This window comes from Parus major, chromosome Z (genome assembly GCF_001522545.3).
Source record: "Parus major isolate Abel chromosome Z, Parus_major1.1, whole genome shotgun sequence".
Classification (NCBI taxonomy): Eukaryota; Metazoa; Chordata; class Aves; order Passeriformes; family Paridae; genus Parus; species Parus major.
Window position 1 is genome coordinate 73,616,473 of NC_031799.1, and position 20,339 is coordinate 73,636,811.

General features: G+C 46.1%; 2 protein-coding genes across 4 annotated transcripts in view; one reads left to right on the forward strand and one right to left on the reverse strand.

Moving 5' to 3' along the window:
• The window catches only part of ACOT12 (acyl-CoA thioesterase 12), a 23,568-nt gene extending 10,896 nt beyond the window's left edge, over positions 1-12,672 (forward strand). For all 3 annotated transcript variants that reach the window (XM_015653452.1, XM_015653453.3, XM_015653454.2), the window contains 10 exons: positions 416-566; positions 3,252-3,371; positions 3,991-4,141; positions 5,338-5,393; positions 5,746-5,806; positions 7,123-7,206; positions 8,972-9,105; positions 10,034-10,162; positions 11,172-11,298; positions 12,062-12,672. In XM_015653452.1, the coding sequence (XP_015508938.1) occupies positions 416-566; positions 3,252-3,371; positions 3,991-4,141; positions 5,338-5,393; positions 5,746-5,806; positions 7,123-7,206; positions 8,972-9,105; positions 10,034-10,162; positions 11,172-11,298; positions 12,062-12,196 (1,148 nt within the window). In that variant the 3' untranslated portion in view covers positions 12,197-12,672. The remainder of the gene's footprint in view (positions 1-415; positions 567-3,251; positions 3,372-3,990; positions 4,142-5,337; positions 5,394-5,745; positions 5,807-7,122; positions 7,207-8,971; positions 9,106-10,033; positions 10,163-11,171; positions 11,299-12,061) is intronic.
• A 2,410-nt stretch (positions 12,673-15,082) lies between these two features.
• ZCCHC9 (zinc finger CCHC-type containing 9) lies at positions 15,083-19,655 on the reverse strand. Its single transcript, XM_015653457.3, has 5 exons — positions 19,283-19,655; positions 17,958-18,108; positions 17,659-17,751; positions 16,704-16,772; positions 15,083-15,319 (listed from the first exon to the last, which is right to left on the reverse strand). The coding sequence occupies exons 1-5, from the start codon at positions 19,556-19,558 to the stop codon at positions 15,204-15,206; spliced, it is 705 nt and encodes a 234-aa protein (XP_015508943.1). The 5' UTR covers positions 19,559-19,655; the 3' UTR covers positions 15,083-15,203.
• Positions 19,656-20,339: the final 684 nt, after the last annotated feature.

Genomic DNA, 20,339 nt, shown 5'->3' on the forward strand with positions numbered 1-20,339 from the left:
CACAGCTCCTGACACAGGGACACAGGAGCTGACACAGGGACACAGCCCCTGACACAGGGACACAGCTCCTGACACAGGGACACAGCCCCTGACACAGGGACACAGCCCCTGACACTGGGACACAGGAGCTGACACAGGGACACAGGGACACAGCCCCTGACACAGGGACACAGGAGCTGACACAGGGACACAGCCCCTGCCCCTGACACAGGATGTGGCCATGCACCCAGGGCTGGCAGCAGCAGCTCCTGGGAGAGCAGAGCAAATGGTCAGCCTCTTACTGCTTCCCTTGCAAGCCACAAGGCTCTTCTGTGCCTGTTCTTCTTCTTTTCACCACTTCTGAAGCAGACTGCACGCTTCGCTGGGTGTGTTTTCTTCTGAAAGCGTTCATTGACACATTGCTGCTGTGTTTCAGACACTTGTGAAGAGAAAGATGCAGTTTCAACTGAGCACACTCACGTACAGAGCACTGAGCTTGTCTTGCCTCCTCATGCAAACCATCATGGAAACACTTTTGGTGGCCAGATCATGGCTTGGATGCAGACAGTGGCAAGCATTTCAGCAAGGTACTCTCCTACAGCATTGTCTCTGCATGTGGTTCTAAATGGATGTGCTTTTAATGTTAAAGGTTTCACAGGGATTTATTGTATGAAGAGTACAGACTCAGGCCTTTGAGACTTTTCCTCCTCCTCACATTACAGAAGGGCTTTGAACTATTTACATGGTACATCTCCCACAGCATGCCGTGCCACTGAGACTCAGACATTCTTCTGTTACACATACAGACCCTAAGGCAAAAGAGACTGTGTTACCTTCCTGGGAATCTTTGCAGAAAGCCAACACTGGATACAGGAGCAGAAACCTGCCCTGCTTGTGCTTGGTGCAGTGTTTGAAAAATAAAGGTAGCTGCTTAATCAGGTTAAAACCAATACTGACCATATATCAAGTGACATCCAAAAATGAACAGCCTTCTAGAACTTACACTTCAGATCCTCATGATGGCAGAAGAAAAATAAGTCAGAGAAAAAGGATCTGCATAATCAGGCTCTGTTTTATTGGTGTGTACACAGAATGGGTGCATAACCCTCAGCAAGTCACTTGACCTTTCAGTCCCTCTGAGTTGGACATCCTATGGCTTGCAGCAATTTTAGCAGTTTAAAGGGCTCGGGCATCTTCAGGTAAAAAGAACAAAGTATGTTTTGTGACGCTGCTTGTCAGTGTGACCCAGGCACACAATCATTTAATTCCTCTTCCCTGGAGTCAAGCTGTTGTTTGTCTCCCTTCCTGTTCCTGGACACTGTACAAAGCTTCTTTGTGAGCAGCACTCAAGTTTCAGTCTGAATTCTCCTTGCATACCGAGTGACCTAGTTCACTGCAGGGACGTTAGATATGTTTTCCCTTTTTATCTTTAATAATTAAATGACTTCTCCATTCATTATTCATATGGTTTTGATTTGTAGCCAGTGGCTGTACTGATAACAACAGATTTTCTGTAGTGGTTGGATAAACAACTTGTTTTAGTAACATCAGAGTGCACTGACCTTTCCCCCACGTGCAGTTACAGTGGCTTGAAGGGACTTTTGCAGATTTTTGCCATAATATGACTCAGGATATTTACCTGATTTCACCTGACAAATTTTAGTGGAAGTCACAATTAGATTTAAAAAAGGAAAGGGAAACGTCAGCAAACAGAGTATTGAACAAATTTTCTTTGGACTAATTAATGTCAAACATGATTACTCATGTTGGAAAATTTCAGGAATAATAGCTGGCATCAGAGGCTGGTTGAAAACAGAGATTTTGTAGTTTTTGCTTGAGAACAACTACTCTCACTAAGAACCCTTGTGAGGCCACTCAGAGTTAGACCCCACCTTTGAAGGTGCCAGGTAGGAGTTTCTATTGCCACAGACAGTGATGGAGGAATGGAAGAGGAGGGGATAGCTGTGGAAAAATTAATTTCTAAGGGCATGTTATAGGTTACTCACTCTCCTTCTGGCTTATCCTCTCCCCACCACCTTTTTTTTGGCTGGCCAATATAAGAAAATCTTGCAGATAGCATTAAAACCATTTGAATATTAATAATATTAGCATGAACTTGATGTATACTTTCTTATTCCTTACATGTGCAATAAAAGCACTCAGGGTGTACTTTTCCAGGAAAAAAAATTAATATTTAAGCCTGATTTCTGGTTTGTTCCTCTCCTCATCATTATTGTGTTTGCATCTTTAGAGTAAGCATTGTAAATAAAATCAGCACTTAGCATTTTAAATCAGAAGAGCAAATTATTTTAATTTAATTACAAAGTAATTCAAATGTATTAGACTATTGAAGAGATGTACCAGTCAGTTAATTAGCTGCAGATAATTGTGTGCATTTAACAATACCGGTACATTAGTTTTCAAAGTGCAGTTGAGTTAAAAGCTGTAAGTGCCACAAAACTGTATTTTCAAATTTAGGAAACTTCACCGTGGAGCAGTCTCTGCTAGATGTGCACATGGGTTCCCTGCTGGGAGCAGTGTGCTGCTTCAGAGGCTAAAAATAAATGGTGTGTGTTGTGTATTGCCCCCTCTTCCTCTGATGCACAAACATCCCAGCAGAAAGTGAGGGGCTTGGACTACATGCAGAACCGATGGAGAAACCTGATTTTTTGCCTGCTCCAGAGAGCTTGGAAGCCAGATTCTATTTACACAGACTGCATCTGGTCACCATGTGAGGCTTTTTTAAATTCTCATTTCATATCCCACTAGCAGAAAGCAGCTAAAAAAAAAAGCAAAAATACAAATATTAAGACTAGATAAACTGGCATGTCATTGCTTGGACACTGTCCCTGGTGCTCAGCCTTTCTGCTCAGGTTTCCTTTACCTGTTTTAAGGCTTTGAGGTCTGGCATTTTTACGCTGCTCAGGAGCCTGCTCCCCGTGCAGTCCTGCAGAAATTAATGAAACTGCGAGGTAAGTGGTTACTCTGTAGGTAAGGGATTCATGGTCTGGCTTTAAGAGAGGGCAGTCTCAAGCAGTGAGAATTAATTGGTGTTTGTAAAATGTGTAGGAAATGAAACAGCATGACATAAGTGGTATTGTGATGGTTGAAGCTCGAGTTACCTGCTCTTGGAGCTGAACATGCTAACACGGAGTAGATCAGGGTAATTCTGTGACCTTCCAGGTCCTGCACACCCTGTTTCTGTGGTCAGTCACCCTGGCTGTGCTTTTGGCACAACTGTGTGTTTTGCTCTCTCTGGCTTTGTGTTTCAGCCGCCTCTGTCGCTCTCACCCCATCCTGAAGTCAGTTAACATGTTCAAATTCTGGGGGCCCTCCTTCGTGGGTGACCGCCTCGTCTTCAATGCCATTGTCAACAACACTTTTCACAGCAGGTAAAGCTCCTCATCTCCTGTCCCCCTTGGCATCTCCAGCACCAGCCTACACTGTGTGTTTCAGGTTCCATCAGTAGGATTTCATTAGTGAATTAATTGTTTTTCAGGTGTGACTTTGAGGGGTGTATCTGTATCTGTAACCGCTTATAGGTGCCTCTTTTTTTTTGTTTACTTTGATCAGTGGAAGTTTTTTAAAAAAATTATTCTCTGACTTTCAACTTAAAGATCATTTGTCTCCAACTCCCACTCCTGCAAAGGCAGACAATAAATATTCCTGTGAAATTCAGGGATTTTCAAGGGCTGAGTTGCTCCCTGAGATCTGATTCTTCAGAAGATGCCAGATTCTTGCCAGGATCTTCCTGTCTGGGCATTTGTTGATCTGGGTTCTATTTAAAGCTTTTTAAAATTTTTTTAAAAATGCTATTTAGCTACTGCCATCTTTTATTTTATTTCAGAAGTGTGTCTGTCCAGATTGATTGATTGATTTGCTATGCTACAGAAGGTATTTGAGTCAGGCTTGCTGCACACCTGGAGGTACTGCAGTCCTTTTCAGCAAGTCTCAGGGCTGCTTCTGCATCACTTGTAGCAGTTCAGTAATTTGTTTAAACTTCCCTTTCAGTGTGGAGGTTGGTGTCCGTGTTGAGGCTTACAACTGTGAGGAGTGGATCAAGGACCAGCCACGGCACATTAACAGTGCATTCCTCATTTTTAACGCTGTGAACGACAAAGGGGAGCTGCTGACCTTCCCCAAGGTCAAGCCCAGGACACAGGTGAGCTCTCAGGAGCAGGGTGGTCAGCACAGCCTTCCTGGGGACACAGGGACCATGCAGTGCAGCTTCTGCAGGGGAGAAAAGCTCCAAATGAAATGGTTGCCCTCGAGTGAGAGGTTTGTTATTGTTAGCTTGAGTCTTCCAGAGCTGGGAGGCTCAGTGGAGGGTCCTCGTGACTGAAGATTGTGTGGTTGATGGGTAGAGAAGAAGAATCTGATGTGTTTGGAGATTTTTCCACTTGTCTACGTCTCTTGCAAGTTCCTCTGACTGCAGATGAAATTTATAAGTATTCAGTGAATAGTTATTTTTATAAACCCTTAACAAAGATGAGAAATGGAGTGAATAAAGAAGTCTGTGGGAATCAAATGCCATGACGTGGGTGGGCTTTTCATTTCCTTTGACATGGAGATCTCACTTCATGTTTCCCTGAAAGTGGCTCATGAAGCACTTGAAGCCGTTTCAATGCTATTGTTAAATTATTTGCTGTGGTGACACCTGTCACTAATCTTTCTGCTCCAGTTACAAGAGTTTTAGAGTATTTCAGCCATTTCAGGCAGAAATTAAATTATTTTTTTAACATCATGGACCTTACTTTTTGTAGGATGGGAACTAGACAAATGGATTAAGGTGTCTTACGTACTCACTGGGGCATAACTTTCACTACTGCCCACTGCAGGCTGCCCCAAGAGGAGAAGAGGACTTTGAAAAATAAAATTTTCCTTCGTGCTTTGAGCACCAGATGATGATATTTATAATAGTTATTTATAATATTTATAAATTTATAATATTTATAATTATAATATTTATAATTATAATATTTATATTTATAATATTTATATTTATAATATTTATATTTATAATATTTATTTGGTGGGTGGCACATTTAGAAAGAGCAGAATGTGTGTGGTGCACTGCCCAGCTGCCCCTGCTTTAGGACCAAAAAGCACCAGGAGGATGCTACAATGATACAACTCTTCTATCACATTGTTGTTTTTTTTTTAAATTTCAAATATTGCCAAGGTAGAAAGTAAACCACCAGCCTGTGGAAAGGCCAGTGCACAAAGTATTATTCTTTATTTGCTTCTGTTACTGCTCTGACATTTGCCCATCTGCAATAAGTAATTTTTACTTGTCTTTTTCCAGACTTTGTTGTAAAATAGTGAGCTGTGTTTCTCTCTGGTTCACTTTCCATGCAGGATTGTGTGAGGAGGTACTATGGAGCTATTGCCCGCAGGAGGATTCGACTCACCAGGTATAGCTGGGTCACTGGCAGACCTTGAACTTAATTTTCTAATCCTCTAAATAAAGTAACTGAACTCTCCTTAATGTGTGTATGACTGTTACATGGCTTACACTTACAAATAATTTCATTTCCCTGGCAGTGAAATTGTTAGAGGCTACTTGTCTCAAAATTACGTTGCTTTGGATGTTACTTTGTCTCACTGTCTTTCTCAGAAAGGAAAAGCAGTTATTGCAAACCAAAAATTGATAAAGTACCTGTATTTAGAAGACACTTAAGCCTATAGAAAGTGATTTTTCCTAGCATACACAGATATGTAAAGAACCAATTTATGCTACTGTGTCTCTTTTTAATTATGTTTTAGAAAATGCATGCTATCTGCTAGAGGAGACAAGCCCTCTGATGCCTGGGAGACAAGCAACCAGGTAATCTGTAGGTGCATAAAAAGCTGTATTTGTGCACCTTTTGGGGTGTGAGAAGCAGCTGTTCAGGCTGTGGCAGTGCAGGTGGACCCTCTGAAGTGTTGTGGTAGTCACGAGGAATGGATGGATGTGTAAGACAGTGACATTTCTCTTCTAAAAGAGGGAGGAGATGATTCACTACTGATCTAAGAGTAGGTTCAATAGAAAGGATAAAAAAAAAAGTCTTTTAAAAACAGATGCATACAAGTGGTCCCTTAAGGTCTTCCTGCAGATTTATCCCTCAATTTATCCCTCAATGTCCCCAGCTGTTGTAAAAGCTGAATTCTCCTGTAGAGGAAGTAGTTTGGGGTTTTTGGCTTTGTTTTTTTTTTTTTTTGGCTTTATCCAGCCACGGGATAAAATCTGAAAAATTGCAGTGAGGAAGCTATTTATTATGTGTTAAAAGTGAAGGGAGAGATAGCAACAGAGATATGAACACTGGAATAGCATCAGCTTTGTTTCTGTGGAAAAGAGAGGTGAAATCCTGCTCATTCCCAGGTACCCTTCACCAGGTGTCTTTGCTTTGTACTGTGCCCATGTCTTGCAATGAATGGTGTTGAACCTGAAGTTAGGTGGATTTGTAGATAAGCTAAACGTTGTTTCAGTGTCCAGTTTGTGTGGTTAAAGTAGCTTTTTTTTTCCTCTCTTTTTTTTTTCCACCCCCCCCTGCAGAACATATAATGTAAATATACACACAGTACTAAAAGTGGCTTGTCTAAGATTTATTTCTTATGAAATCAAAACCTGCCAGTAAAAGGCTCTAAGGCCATATTCTCTTTATGGAGTGGTTAAATGAGAACTCCATCCACTGTAGCCAAGCATAAAGAATGGATGTATTTGCACTTTCTTTGCTGTGAGCCTGCTGTGTAAAGCAATTGCCAGTATGGACCCAGCAAGGAAGAGGTTAATTTTTGAGTCGATTCTAATTACTTAAGAGGAAGATGGACAAAACCATTAATTCAGTGGTCTGAGAGGTTATCTGTATTGTCTCCCTGGTGGTCAAAGTTGTTCTTCACAGCTTTATAACTGGAGAAGCTGAAAATAGTGTTTTGTTGTCCTTTAATTAAGATTGTTTTGCCAACAGCCATATGAGTGCATCAGGAAGCCACTGGAAGTGTTTTAATTCAGAAACTACTGAAGTGTGTTTTCACTTACAAGGAAAATAAACATTTGTTTGCAGTTGGAGCATAATGATAGGAAAAAAGGACACCTCATTTCTGCAATGTTCAGTGAAATGTGCCTTTACCCCTCCATTTTCAGACATGTGTCTTGTGTTTCAGGCATATTTGAGTTACAGCAACATAGCTGCACTGACACACCTGGCAAGAAAACCAGGGTGGGACATAACGAAGACTCTGGAAAATGTAAGTGCAGAAAAGAAATTACAGAGATCTGAAAGCAAAAGCACCTTCCTGTTCATGAAATTTGTGTTACAAACCCAAAATCAGTGAGAAAACTCGTGTAAACCAGTTCTAGCAGAGGGGAAAATCCAGGTGTTAACCCTGTTGTGGTGCATGTTTTCCAGACAATGGAGAGACATCAGGCATCTGCCAAGGCTGAGTTTCTGAAATGTGGATAGTGGCTGGCAGTTGACTTCGAGGTCATGTGGATTCAGAGGTGTTTTGGGACAGTAAAAGACTTTTGCAGTATTTTAGGCTATTTTAGTTAAAATACTAAAAGTATTTCGGTCTCCTGTGCGTCACAGGCTATGAAGCACTCTAAGGTACTTGAGTAAGATACTTGAGTAAGGGCAGATACAAATCATAAAGAATTCCAGTGATGACAAAACTGCCAGTGCCATGTGTAGGTTGTTCCAGTGGCTAAAGACACTGCTGTGCCAAATAAACAGCAGACAACACTGGTGCTGGGAAAAGCAAGCTTGAACCAGCTCGTGGAGACAGGCAGAGAGAAAAACTGGGGTTGTTCATCCTGGGGAAGGCTTTGGGAAGACCTTGGAGCACATCCCAATGCCTAAAGGGGGCTTACAAGCAGTCTGGAGACAAGGGGCAATCACCCTGAAGTGCAGAGGGTTTGTTCCCTTTTCTCTGCACCTGGAATGACCCCAAGCTGACTGACCATTTTTGAAGGTTAAAAAATGGAATTCTGATGTCTTTGACACAAAACCACAGGGCTTGAAAACCTGTAGAAATGATCCAGCCTTGCCAATGCTCACTTAACAGCTTTTTTAAATGTCCACTTTGACAGCTGCACCTCCTGCTTTGTTTTGTGATTTTTCAAGTCTCCTAGAACAACATGATTTCTGTTCTGTGCCTTAGAGGAATGTCGATGCAGACCTCCTGTAGATGGTTTTTAAAGCTCTTCAGCATTTAATTTTACCCCAGACTTTACTTCTGCAAGGTGTTTGCTGGATTGTGTTGGGGTTTATTTCCTCTTCCAAGACAGGAAAATCCAGAGAAATTCAAAATGCAGTATAACCAAAAGATTGTTCATTTTTGATGCAGCAAAAAAACCCAAAACAACAAAACAACCCAGCAAAACCTCAACAGTGATGATGAAGCTTAGGAATTTTGCATCACTTGGAAATGAAACTCTGTTAAACTTCTCAGGATTTGAGAAGCAATAAGGCACATGAATTTGGGGATAAAATCCTCTAATTCTAAGCATTCTGTTGTACCCATCTTCTTCCATTTTATGGGGTTTGTGGGAGGTGCCAAACTCTTCTTTTGTGTGTGCATTGTTACGTACAGGTTATTCCTTTTGAATTCTCTGTCTTGGGTTGTAAGTAGAAGTAGATGCAAAATAATCAAGGCAACATAGTACAGGTGTGGGGTAAGAGATGTAAAACTATGAATTTTAGTAGTTATTTAGAGTATCATTAGTTCTGGGTGCTCTGCTTCACAGAAGAGAGCAGGAATTAAAAAAAGGCCATTTTGGAAAGGGAAGTGCTGGGTTGCTCTAGGGGCAGGGGGGCTAGGCCAAGGTGTGGCTGATTTGCCTGAACAAAGGCTGGTGGCATTTCCCAGGAACTCCTGAGAAAAACTGCTCAAGTCCTAAATGTGTGGCATTTATGCATCTAAATGTTTACAGTCATCACTCTTTGTTTTTAATACATGCTTTTTATTTATTTCTCTATTTATTTTTATTTTTGTTTTTATTTCCCCCCCCCAGGTGAAAATCTGGACCCACGAGGAGGGTGCTGTGCTGTCATTCAAGGTGGAGATGCAGGTGAAGGTCCCATCCCACGTCGCCTTCTCCCTCTTGTCCGACTTCAGCCTCCGCCAGCGCTGGGACAGACATTTCCTGTGAGACCCTGCCCCTCCCTGGGCTCTGAGCCCCCTGACCACCCCTCTTCCCTGACACACACACCCCTGCTGTGCTGGCACTGGGCTGCTCCCTTAGCAAGTGTTGCAAGAATTTGACATCAAACTTGACATCAAAGTATGGGTTTTGGTGTTCTTCTGTGGAAGTAAAATTTGGTTTGTGCTTAGTCTGGCTCCAAAATACAGAGTGCTCTGTCAAAAGGGAGGGGTAGGACAGAGGTCATCTTCCATTTAAATGAGCACAGTTCAAATCCTGGACATGTGTATGTTCAAAGTGACAAAAACCCAAAATGAGTAAAAAAAGGAAAAGTTAACTGTGGTGGATATATATTGTGCATGCTAGCTTTAAAAATCAAGGAAAACCTGGATTCTATCATGTTTGTGCTGTTGGGGACAATGATGCTCAGTTTCACTGTACAGTCAAAGTGAGGAATCAAGAAATGGCCTTCAAAAAGCATATTTTCAGAAAAATAACGTTTGAAAGTCTGTATGATTTGGCACAGGTTTTGGAATGGCTCTAAAAGGTATTTGAGGTTCGTTATTTACTTTTTATGGTGTAGAATAGTGATTAGAGACAGCTGGATTGAAATTATACTAATTTTATTTGGTGAAGCATTTTCAGTTAGCTATTACACCCTGAGAGATTTTTACCAGAGGGTGCAAGTGGAACCTTAGGGATATTTGAAAATCTAAACTCAACTGAATTTACAGCTTGTAACAAATGAAACCTAAAGAAATACTGTTGATGGGGTGTTGCAGGAAACCTTAATTTTTTCACTCTCTCTGCCTTGCTGCTGGAACATGAAAATCAGAGGCTGAGTGTCAGGGTGGAGCCTGTTTGTGCTGGGTTTGTTGGAGAGGTGCTGTTGCACACGCCAGGGCCTGATGTCTGTGATAAATGTGTTCACAGGACATGCGAGCTCCTGCAGGCTGTGAGTGAGGAGGAGAAAATCTACCACGTCACCTCTGCCCCCATGACAGGCCACCCACCCAGAGACTTTGTGATTCTGGTGTCCCAAAGGCAGCCCTGCAGGCCACAGTGAGTATTTTATTAGGCTCTGATTTCAACTCTGAGCACTTGGGGGCCAGGCTCTGGAGTCCTGTGACCTTGATCTGTCTCTGGGTGACAAAGATGGCATTTCACATTTTAAGGAGTGAGATTCCTTTGCTGATGCCTGAGTTTGTACAACCAGACTTGCTTTGCAATGTGAAGGTGCAGTGAAGTAAATCCTGATCATCATAAATTTTTAGCATAGTCTGGTATTGATTCTTTGACAGTGACACTTTGGGAGTGGCCTACCAGGAGGGCAAATAGGCCAGAATTTCAAATGGGGAAATTGGGAAAAAAATCATGTCCCAGACAGCCTGTCAGTGGGCTGAAGCACCTAGCTGGGAGTTTGTTTCCTGTTTGTTTGAAGTGACTTTATACTCCCATTCCATGTAATTACAGAGTTTTTACTTAGTCAAGGAAGTGCTTGAAACCTCACACATTTATTGTACCTGTGAATTCTGCCAAGTCCCTCACTCAGTTTAACACACCTGCTTTCTAAAGTTTTATTATTTTTATTAGATTCCTTTTTGTTCTTACACAGTGAAACATGGGCAAATGGACCCCTTTGGTGTATCTTATCCTTCTTTATTCTGTTTCTTTTCTCATTACATTCAGTAATTCTTCAAGTTAACACTAAAAGGCAATATTCTGTACTGTGCCAGCTTTCCCCCTGCACGAGGGGGCTGAATGAGTTTGGATACCTGTACTGTGACCACACTGTGAAGCCTCTGGGTAAGGGTTGTTCCCTGATGCTGTAAACTTGGGTTGAGGAGAGCAGGGTGAATTAAAAAGAAAAGGTGGGGAATTGTTCTGTTTGCCACAGAGGTCTCCTGAACTGCAGTCTGTGCTGCAGCCTGAGACTCAGCAGGGCCCAGGCTTTGAAGGAGGATCCTTGGGCACACCCGAGCTCCTGTGCCCTCCTGTGAAAACGACATGTTGTAGTCTGGTGACCGGTTTTAACAAGAGGAAGGGTGTGACGGCTGTCCCTGCCCTGCAGGGAGCCCTACACGGTGGCTGTGAGGTCGGTGACCCTCGGGACGGCGCCCCCGAGCCCGGAGTTCTGCAGGAGTGAAATCCTCTGCGCTGGGTTCCAGATCCACAGCAACAGCAGCAGCTCCTGCACCGTGAGTATCCCGTGCTGTGCCCTGCCCTGTGCCCCGGTGCTGGGGCTGTCACCCCACCCAAGCTGACAGTCTGCAAAGGGAACAGCAAAATACCTCCAAAAAAAAAGCTCATCCTGGGTGTGTGGAGTCTGTCTTGCCCAGCTTTGGCCAATCTGAGTGTTAGAAATGGGCTCTGAACCGAGCACAGGAGGCTGCCCTGCCCCTCCAGAGTCCTTCACTGAGTCCTAAAATACACCTCTAGAGGATGTGCCTTACACTGGTGCCTGGTGGTGTGCCATAATTAATTAGTTCAAATTAAATTCCTCGCTTGAACTTCCATATGCCAGGAATCACACAATCTGACTCCCATCTCTGGACCCATGCCAATCTTCTTTGCCATGGCAAGGCTAAAACTTTTCCATTTAAGAAAACACTTTTCTGAAAACTTTCAGCAGCTCTTGGTGGCTGCAGTTCCTTTTTTCAGGCAACAGCTTTGTTCACAAAGCACACATATTTAACACATTGTGCACAGTGTTTCCTGCTGCACTGCTTTGTACATTTACCTGCAGATGCTGGAGGATGCGAGAGCAGCAAGGACACCCACATCACTGGAGTGCTGTGAAAAAGGCATGCCTTTTGCAAATTGCTGCCTTCAGTTTCAGAAGCACTGTGTGCTTCTATTCACATCCATAAAAACTCTGGTACTCATCCAGGCTCTGCAAAAAAAAAATGGCTAACTTGCAATCCACAGGCTCTTTTGTTTCATTTACTTTTGTTCAAACAGGTGTGTTACTTCAATCAAGTGACATCAGGAGTTATGCCTTACTTAGCTGCAAATCTTACTGGCTCATCAAAATCCATTGAAGACACTGCTTTGGAATGTATAAAGTTCTTGGAGCTGGAAGACAGCAAGTGCTGAAGTTAAAAACAGATTTCTGAAGGGACATCTGAAGATTACCAAGCAGTTCTGGCTTGAATTCCTGCAAGGGTGTCAGTCATTTCTCTGTAGGTTACTTGTTTCAGATCATGTAGTCAGTATTGGGCTTCAGCCTGAAAATACCTGGTACAAGCATTTTCTATCAAACCAAGCTTAGGCCTTAGGCTCTCAATTCAATCTTTAATTTAAAAAAGATTAAGGAACAGATTTTGCTTTTGATTGCATTAATGAATTTTATATAAATGGAGGCAGAACTTGGCTCAGTAGAGCTATAGTTCATAAGACTATTTCACCATTTTAATGTTACATTGAACAGAGAGACATCCAGGCAGTTTTAAAATACCATCCTTTGTAATCTGCAGAAACCAGTGCTACCAAGTAGCTTTGCCAGTGCTCTGACCTTGCCATGCACATCCTTGCACAGCCATTATTTATAAACTGCTTACAGCCCGTGTAAAGGAGTGTTTGCTGATGTCTGTACCTCAGTGCCCGTCCGTTTATCTGTGACTGGATGGATTGTTGTTCCTGAGGTTACAGACTCACCACAGGTTTCATCACCGTGTCTGGGGATGCAGGAGGCTGCCCTGCACTGCTGCTGGGTTTTCTCTTGGTGGCAGAGGAGGCACTGGGGGGAGCCCCGGGAGTGTCACCTCTCTGGTGTCACCTCTCCAGTGTCACCTCTCCGGTGTCACCTCTCCGGTGTCCCCTGTTGTGCGGCTTGGGGCCAGCTCTGCCTGCTGAGCCGTGTCCCCTGTTGTGCGGCTTGGGGCCAGCTCTGCCTGCTGAGCCACTCCACCGGGCTGTGCCTCGCCAGGAGCGCAGGCAGAGACAGCTGCTGGCCTCTGACTCAGCAGCAGCCACCACACACCCACGTCTGCATCAGATTCCCTTCCCCTGCATCAAGTGCAGCACCTCATTCTGGGAGCACGGGGGACACCAGGGTCGTGCTTGCCACCTGTGTCACGATCCACAAGCTGGGATTTGTGATGTGGTTCTTTTAGTCGGTCTTGGAGTACAAGAGATTATCAGCACACCAAGGACTTAAACAGCAAAACACACTTTATTGAGTGCTCATCAGCACTAATATGCGATAGAGAGAAAAGAGGAGAAAGCAAAGCATAAGGAAAAGAGAGTAATGGGATTATAGCTACCAACGTCAAAGTCCACTCAGCCGTCCAACGACGCAGAGTCTTCTGTCCGTTGGGGAGATCTCAAAGGAAGGTAAGTTTGGGATATGATTTTATAGTCTTTTGCAAAGCGAGGGGCAGAGGGCCAAAACCAGAGGAGATTGATGATCATTGTGATGAATTCCATTGTGCGGGGAGCAGGTGTAGGGTACAGAACGATCCATGTCTTGCAAGTCTTTGTTCACCAGCAGGAATGAGGGCACTGTGCCATGCAACCACCTGCAAACAATCACTTAGCAAACATCCACCTCAGCTAGGCCCAAATCCCCAAACCAAGTCCCTTGTGATATTCAGGGTCTCGGTCTCTGTCCCTGAGACGGTTGTGAGACAGATGAGGGAATCTTCGGACCGTCTCTTACACACCTGCCAGCTCGGGAGGGTCGGGCTCCCTCCCCGAGCCCTGCAGGTGATGGCAGAGCCGCCCTGGGTCCCTGTGCTGGTGAAGAGAGACCCCTAATGTTGGCTGTGGACAGAGGCAGCGCTGCTGCCTGCACCAGGCACTGTCAATTAATGCATTTACACCTGCACAGGTGTGTTCCAGCTTCCTGCAGACACAGCACACCCCACTGCCTGCCCAGCCCTCCCTGGGCAGCACTGCTACCACGGGGACAGGACAAATCCACGGCCCCAAGGCTGCAAGAACACATTACAAAGCCAAGGAGCTGGGAAATTATCTAAAAAGATGCTTTTTAAACAATATACTTAGTTCTTAGAATAGAAAGGGAGGCGCTTCTTAAGCTGGGATAAATGTCTGTTGCCAGAATGTCCACAGTAAACTGACAGCTTTGAGCTTTTATCCAATAGTTAATTAAAACTCCATAATTAATCCTTGGTTTCATTCACATCCACTCCTCTTCCCCATTTAAAAATGCGCTCAGCTTAGTACAAACTGAGCATACACCCCCTAACTCAGTCCCCACAGCAGCACCAAGAATCCAAAATAAGACCTCTAACCACTGAAATTCTTTAGCAGCATTTTATTAAAAACAATTACCTGTACAAATATAAAATATCTCCACACAATTTCATTCCCCATATTTGTTTTTTGCTGCAAGAAATGTGTGTGAGGGGAGCTCAGGATGCACTTCTCAGTAACGCTGCAGGAACTGTTTTTGGAGTTGGTTTCCTTATATTTCCTTTTAATATCCATCAGTTTTTATAAGGCTGCAGTCTCTATTTAAAAAGAGTAAATCTGCCATGAAGCAGGCAGGTGCACTACAAAGAAAAGTTTAGTCCCAGCTCACCAAGGCATGGAAACACTGTAGATTTTTGAGCATTTTGTTTGAAAAAGAAGTAAATAACCTAAGAAAGTTCGTCACTTGCTCTCCAATTCTTTAGGGGTGTGTTTCACCACAGGTTTCAGAGGAAGGGTTGATTCTGTTAGTGAACAGACCGTGTGCATGACCAATGGATGGCTGATAGTAACAAGTACTGCCATCAGGAACTGCACCCCGAGCTCGGCAGCCCACAGGGCTGATCTGTAACTTCAGCACAAGGCTGCTCAAGCTGGAACATACAGAAGAGTGAGTTCATTATTCCTAAAAGGAAAAGGCAAATCCAAACCAGAATCCAACAAGAACCTTTAAACACGCCCACAAATGCTTTAATAAAATAGCCACTTGCTGTGTTCCTGTTGTTCCCAGCTTCACAGTGAGACAGGCAAGTTTGGGAGGCAAAGGGGGAAAATGAGGGGAGGAAAACACCCAGCAAGTCCTCTGCAGCCTGCTTGTTCTTCTGGATCTCTGTCGTCACCACTCTGGAGTGCAGCAGTGCAGGAGAGCCGATGGAGAGCCAGGAGTCCTTCAGAAAGTGACAACTTTGGGTCGCTTGGGCTGCGCTCTCTGCGGCGCCGGCGCGGCCGCGACGTCCTCGTGGTCTGCGCTCAGGCCGGGGGTCCAGCGCCCGACTGTCACCTGCTCTGCAGGGACACAACACAGCAGTGCCAGGGCCAGCTCTGCCACCTGCACAGCCTGGGGGCTGCCCCAGCAGGGCAGAGAACACAGCAGGGCAGGGAACACAGCAGGGCAGAGAACCCAGCAGGGCAGAGAACACAGCAGGACACAGAACCCAGCAGGACACAGAACCCAGCAGGACACAGAACCCAGCGCTGGAGCAAACCCAGTGCTGCACACAGGGAATGCCACAGTACCCACATCTGCCTCTGGACACCACAGCTCGCCCAACCTGCCTGAGGAAACTGGCAGCTCCTTTGCCAGCTCTCACCTGGCCTCCTGTACCTGAACATACTCTGCACAGTGCACACCTGATCTCAAAGAACATCACAATTTTTGCCAGTGGTGTCCAGTTCCAATTAACTACGCTGCTTATAAACAGCAGTACTAGTTTTGAAAGAAGTCCCTTTGGAAAACAAACAGCACTTACAGTCCTCATAATGGATGTTACACTTACGAGAAAAAGGTGGAAAAAATCTATTTACAGGCTTCTAAAACATCAGTCACCCAAGTGGGCACAGCCTCGCTACTTGCAGATGAGTTTGGGGAAATTTCTGTCTTTTGGTGTTATAAACTTGTCTCATACCAAGTCTGACCCATTCTAAACTGGCAAAGCAGCACACACCTAGAATCCTACATATGGTCCCAGACCTTAAAAATGTCATAGGATCAGATATAGAAAATGCCATAAATACTTCTTACAGAAATTTCACCTAAGTGCTAATTATTTACTTGCATGTTAACTAAGTATCATAGAAACAAAGTAGAAAAATGCAGAGGTGTGTCACCGCTCCTGTAAGAGGATCACTTCTCAAACCCTTGTTTGATACTTTGCCTCCTGTAGCTCAGTGGGGGTTTGGAGAACCTAATTTAATTTTTCCACCCAGATGGAAAGCTGAAGAACAGGTAAGAAAGCAGTTCAACAGCTGTGAATCCAAAGCTGGCTAGATCTTTGTCCCTGTCCTGGGTGCCTGACACACCTGCCTGCACACATCACCCCCCTGCAGCTGGCATTGGGTTCAGCTCCAGCACTTCACACTGAAATCTGCAAAAAGCAGCAGCCACCTCTGCTGTACAGCTGCCAAACTGTGAACAGCAGCACAAATACAGGCCAAAAAAGCACAGATTATTTCATATGGCCTTCAGATACACACAAGATTAACGTTCTTTTTTAAAAAAATACAATTATCTTATTTTTGCATTGCACCTCATTGCCTCCTCCACACCCTGCCTGAGTGTCCCAACGAAAGGTCACTTCTGCTGCTTCCAAGCTCTCTTCCCAAAGCCTTTTCCCTGCCCACAGCCATGCAGAGCGGGGCCCACACCCACCCCACACCCCCAGCAGCTCACCTGCATTCTGCTTCTCTGGGCAGTCCTTCTTGAAGTGCTCCACAGAACCACAAAGTTTGCAGCCCCCACCTATTCACACACAAAGCTGTTACTCATCTGAGGGGAAAAAACCACCACAAAACACCCAGGAAAACACCCTTCCCATGTCTGTGAGGAACAGAGCTGTTTGGAGTCACACTGTTCAGTACAGCATCACACACCACAAATTCCAGCCACTGGGTATTTCTGATCTGCTGGAAGCTCTCTCTTTGAGAAACGAGCTGAATTCTGCTGAAATCCATACTCAAAGGAACTTTAAAAAGTGACAGGGGCTCCTGAGGGAGGTAATCCAACTGCAGGTACTGCGATGTGAAATTCTATACAGCACAAAATTCCACAATACAAACACTTGGCAGCAAGGCGATTTTTGTTACACTTTAACTGGGCTGCAAGATCACCCTCCGGAGTTTGCCAAGACCCCACTTTGTGCTGGGAAACACCAGGAGACAGAATGCTGGTTGTTGGAGCCGACAGAGCAGTGAAACCTTCAATGTGATACCCCATTTCTCACTAAAGTTACTCGGACTGGAGATACTCTCCCTTCAGTACAACCTCCCAGAATATTCAGCTACTGTGTGAGAACGTTCTTACCACCTCCTTGGGTGCACCTAAATACACACTGCCTACATTCACACAGGATTGTGTTCCTTTGTGCATTTCCTGATACTGAGGCACGTGCAGAGACTCACACTTTGCACCTCATCCTGACATTTAATATAAACCTACACTTAAAACAGAAATCCCCAGGTAATTATTTGACAATGAATTCCCCAGAATTACTCTGCTTTTACTGAAAGATACATGGGAATTCCTTTTAGCCACATTCTCATTCACCTGCAGTGTTACTTTTTTCTGTATCAGGTAAGAAGGACATAGAAATTTAATTTTACTAAATATAGTGAATCAGTACACTCACCTTCAGCATACAACCCCTTGGGGTTATCCGGACAGGACCTTGACAGATGCCCCATCTCACCACAGATGAAACATTTTGCATAAGGAAATGGCCCTGCAAAATCCCACAGGATTTATGGTCCACATCACAGTTCCAACACAGCAATGACAATATTTTAATCACTTCACGCTACAAATTACTGTCAGGTTCCTCATTACCATACTGCAAAAGTTAAATTTCTAGCAGACAAAGCTTCAGGGTCAGCAGTCAGACAGTTTAGACCCAAGCACTTCACAACAGCACAAATTGCTGAGACCCACCAGCAGCTGGATCCACCTTGGCTCTGCATTTGCTGATGTCGTGCTCCGTGGATCCACAGCGGTAGCAGATCCCCGTCCCCATGTCTTGGCTCTCCAGCACTGCAGGACAATCAGCCACGCCATGGCCAGGTTCTCTGCAGTGGAAACACACCTTGGAAGAGGAAAATCCAGTGATTCTGTGAGTGGCAATCCTGGCAAACCTGGAAATCCCAGCCTCATTGGGCCTAAAGAGTAAATGCAATTTTGTCCCCAGGAAAAAGCAATCAGGATGAGACTTTGTGCTCTGCCATCTAACCACATTATCATGGGAACTTTTCTCCTTTAACCAGCAACACACAGTTTGGTGAATCACACACAGAAATTATCTTAGTTCCACCCAGGAACCAAGAGGGGCTGGGGACTCCTCAGAGGGGCAGGGGGAACAGTGCTAAGCCAGGGGAGCCATGCTAAAGGCTACGACTGGAGCTGAAAGTCATCTTTTGTTCCAAACTTCTCATCTTCCATCTGAAGCACGCTGTGCCTGTGGCAGGGGAAGGCTGAGCTCTTGCTGAGCCCCACAGCAGCAGCTCCACAGGGAGAGCCTCCCACATGGGGCTCTCCTTCAGCAACGTTGTGGGAACGTGACTGGGGGTTAAAAGGGGAAATTCCAGGGGAAAATGCAGTGGATGGGACCCCCTCTGCACAATCCAGGCAGGTCTACCAGGAGGGTGGAGCAGGGCAGAGACCCCACAGCTTGCACAAAATCCCTGCAGAGGAAAGGACCTGGTGGTCCTTGCAGCTGATCAGCCACACAGCAGCTGAAAGTCAAGGGGGATGGAGGAGGATGTTCTGGATCAGCAGCTGTGGTGAAATCCCTCTGTCTGGACTGACCACATCCCACCCCAGGGCTACCTCAGGTACTGCCCTGAGCCACCCACTGCCACAGTACAGCCATCCCTAACAAAGATGTGTGACTGAAATCACCATATCTCCATGTAAATGTAAACAAAACCGTATAAAAGTGAATTAGGAAAGAGGAGAAGTTTGGGAAGACTCCATCGTAACCTGTGGGACCGGCTGAACCTATTGATCCCCAGAGGGCCCCAATAGGTGAAGACTGTGCTCTGTGTGAGCCTCACCAGGAATTAGAGCTTGTGTATTGCTCTGAACAGATTGCTCTGGACACACTTTCGCAGTGAGAAGCTGCCACCGGCATCCCTCGAGCCTTAACCCGTCACATTTTATTATAAAAAGTGTAATTGCGCCCACTGTTCACACCCCCTAAACGTGAGGGGTTTGAGCAAAAAGGGAGGGTTCCTTCCTTTTTCCTGCAGGGTAGGACTCACCATGGCGTTTCTCTTCCTCTCCTGCCTCCTCAGCCTCCTGCTCTCCCGCCGCCTGTCCTTCCTCCGCGCCTCCTCCTCCTCCTCCTCCGCAGCCCGCTGCTCGCCGCGGTGCTCCGCGAACCCGTTCACGTCCTGGTTCTCGTACTCCTTCTTCTTCCTCCTCCTCTTGGCTGCCGGCGGCGGCTCCGGCTCCCGGCCCGGCGCCAGCTGCTCCCAGGGCGTGGCGGACAGTGCCCGGGCCCCGGGCGGGGCGCTCCGCCGGGCCCAGCGGGTCATGGCCCGGCACCGGCACCGGTACCGACACTGCCACAGACACTGCCCCCGGCAAAGGCTCCGGCCCGGCCCGGCGGTGCGCACGGTGATGACGGAAGGGAAGAGGAGGAGGAAGAGGAGGAGGAAGAGGAGGAGGAAGAGGAGGAGGAAGAGGAGGAGGAAGAGGAGGAGGAAGAGGAGGAGCGGGAGGCCGTGGGGAAGGACGGGATGGGGATGCCGGGGGAGGAGGTGCCTGAGGGGGCTGTGGGGACAGTCCCAGCCCAGGCACGGCAGGGCCAGCTCACAGTGTCCCAGGAGCTGCCAGCCCCAATGTCCAGCCTGGCCTTGGGCACTGCCAGGGATCCAGGGGCAGCCCCAGCTGCTCTGGGCACCCTGTGCCAGGGCCTGCCCACCCTGCCAGGGAACAATCCCTGCCCAAGATCCCATCCAGCCCTGCCCTCTGCCACTGGCAGCCATTCCCTGGCTCCTGGCCCTGCAGCCCTTGGCAATTGTCTCTCTCCACCTTTGCTGCGGCTCCTTCGGGCCCTGCGAGGCCACAGGGAGCTGAGGCCAAAGCTTCTCCTGTCCGGGCTGAGCAATGGCAGCTGTGGCAGCCTTTCCTGGCAGCAGAGCTGCTCCGTCCCTCTGCTCATCCTGGAGCCTCCTCTGGGCCGGCTCCAGCAGCTCCAGGTGCTCCCTGTGCCGGGCCCGGGCTGGGGCAGCTCTGCAGGTGGGGTCTGACCTGAGGGGCAGAGGGGCACAATCCCCCCTGCCCTGCTGCCCACGCTGGGGCTCAGCCCAGCAC

Bases quoted from the DNA above. Each gene is read 5' to 3' on its own strand.
- ZCCHC9 (XM_015653457.3), bottom strand. From the start codon at position 19,558: ATGACCCGCTGGGCCCGGCGGAGCGCCCCGCCCGGGGCCCGGGCACTG. The intron at 18,109-19,282 runs GTGAGTCCTACC...TCCTCTTCCAAG, and splicing joins AGAGGAAGAGAAACGCCATG to GTGTGTTTCCACTGCAGAGA. The intron at 16,773-17,658 runs GTGAGTGTACTG...GTGTGTGAATAG, and splicing joins CAAGGGGTTGTATGCTGAAG to GTGGGGGCTGCAAACTTTGT.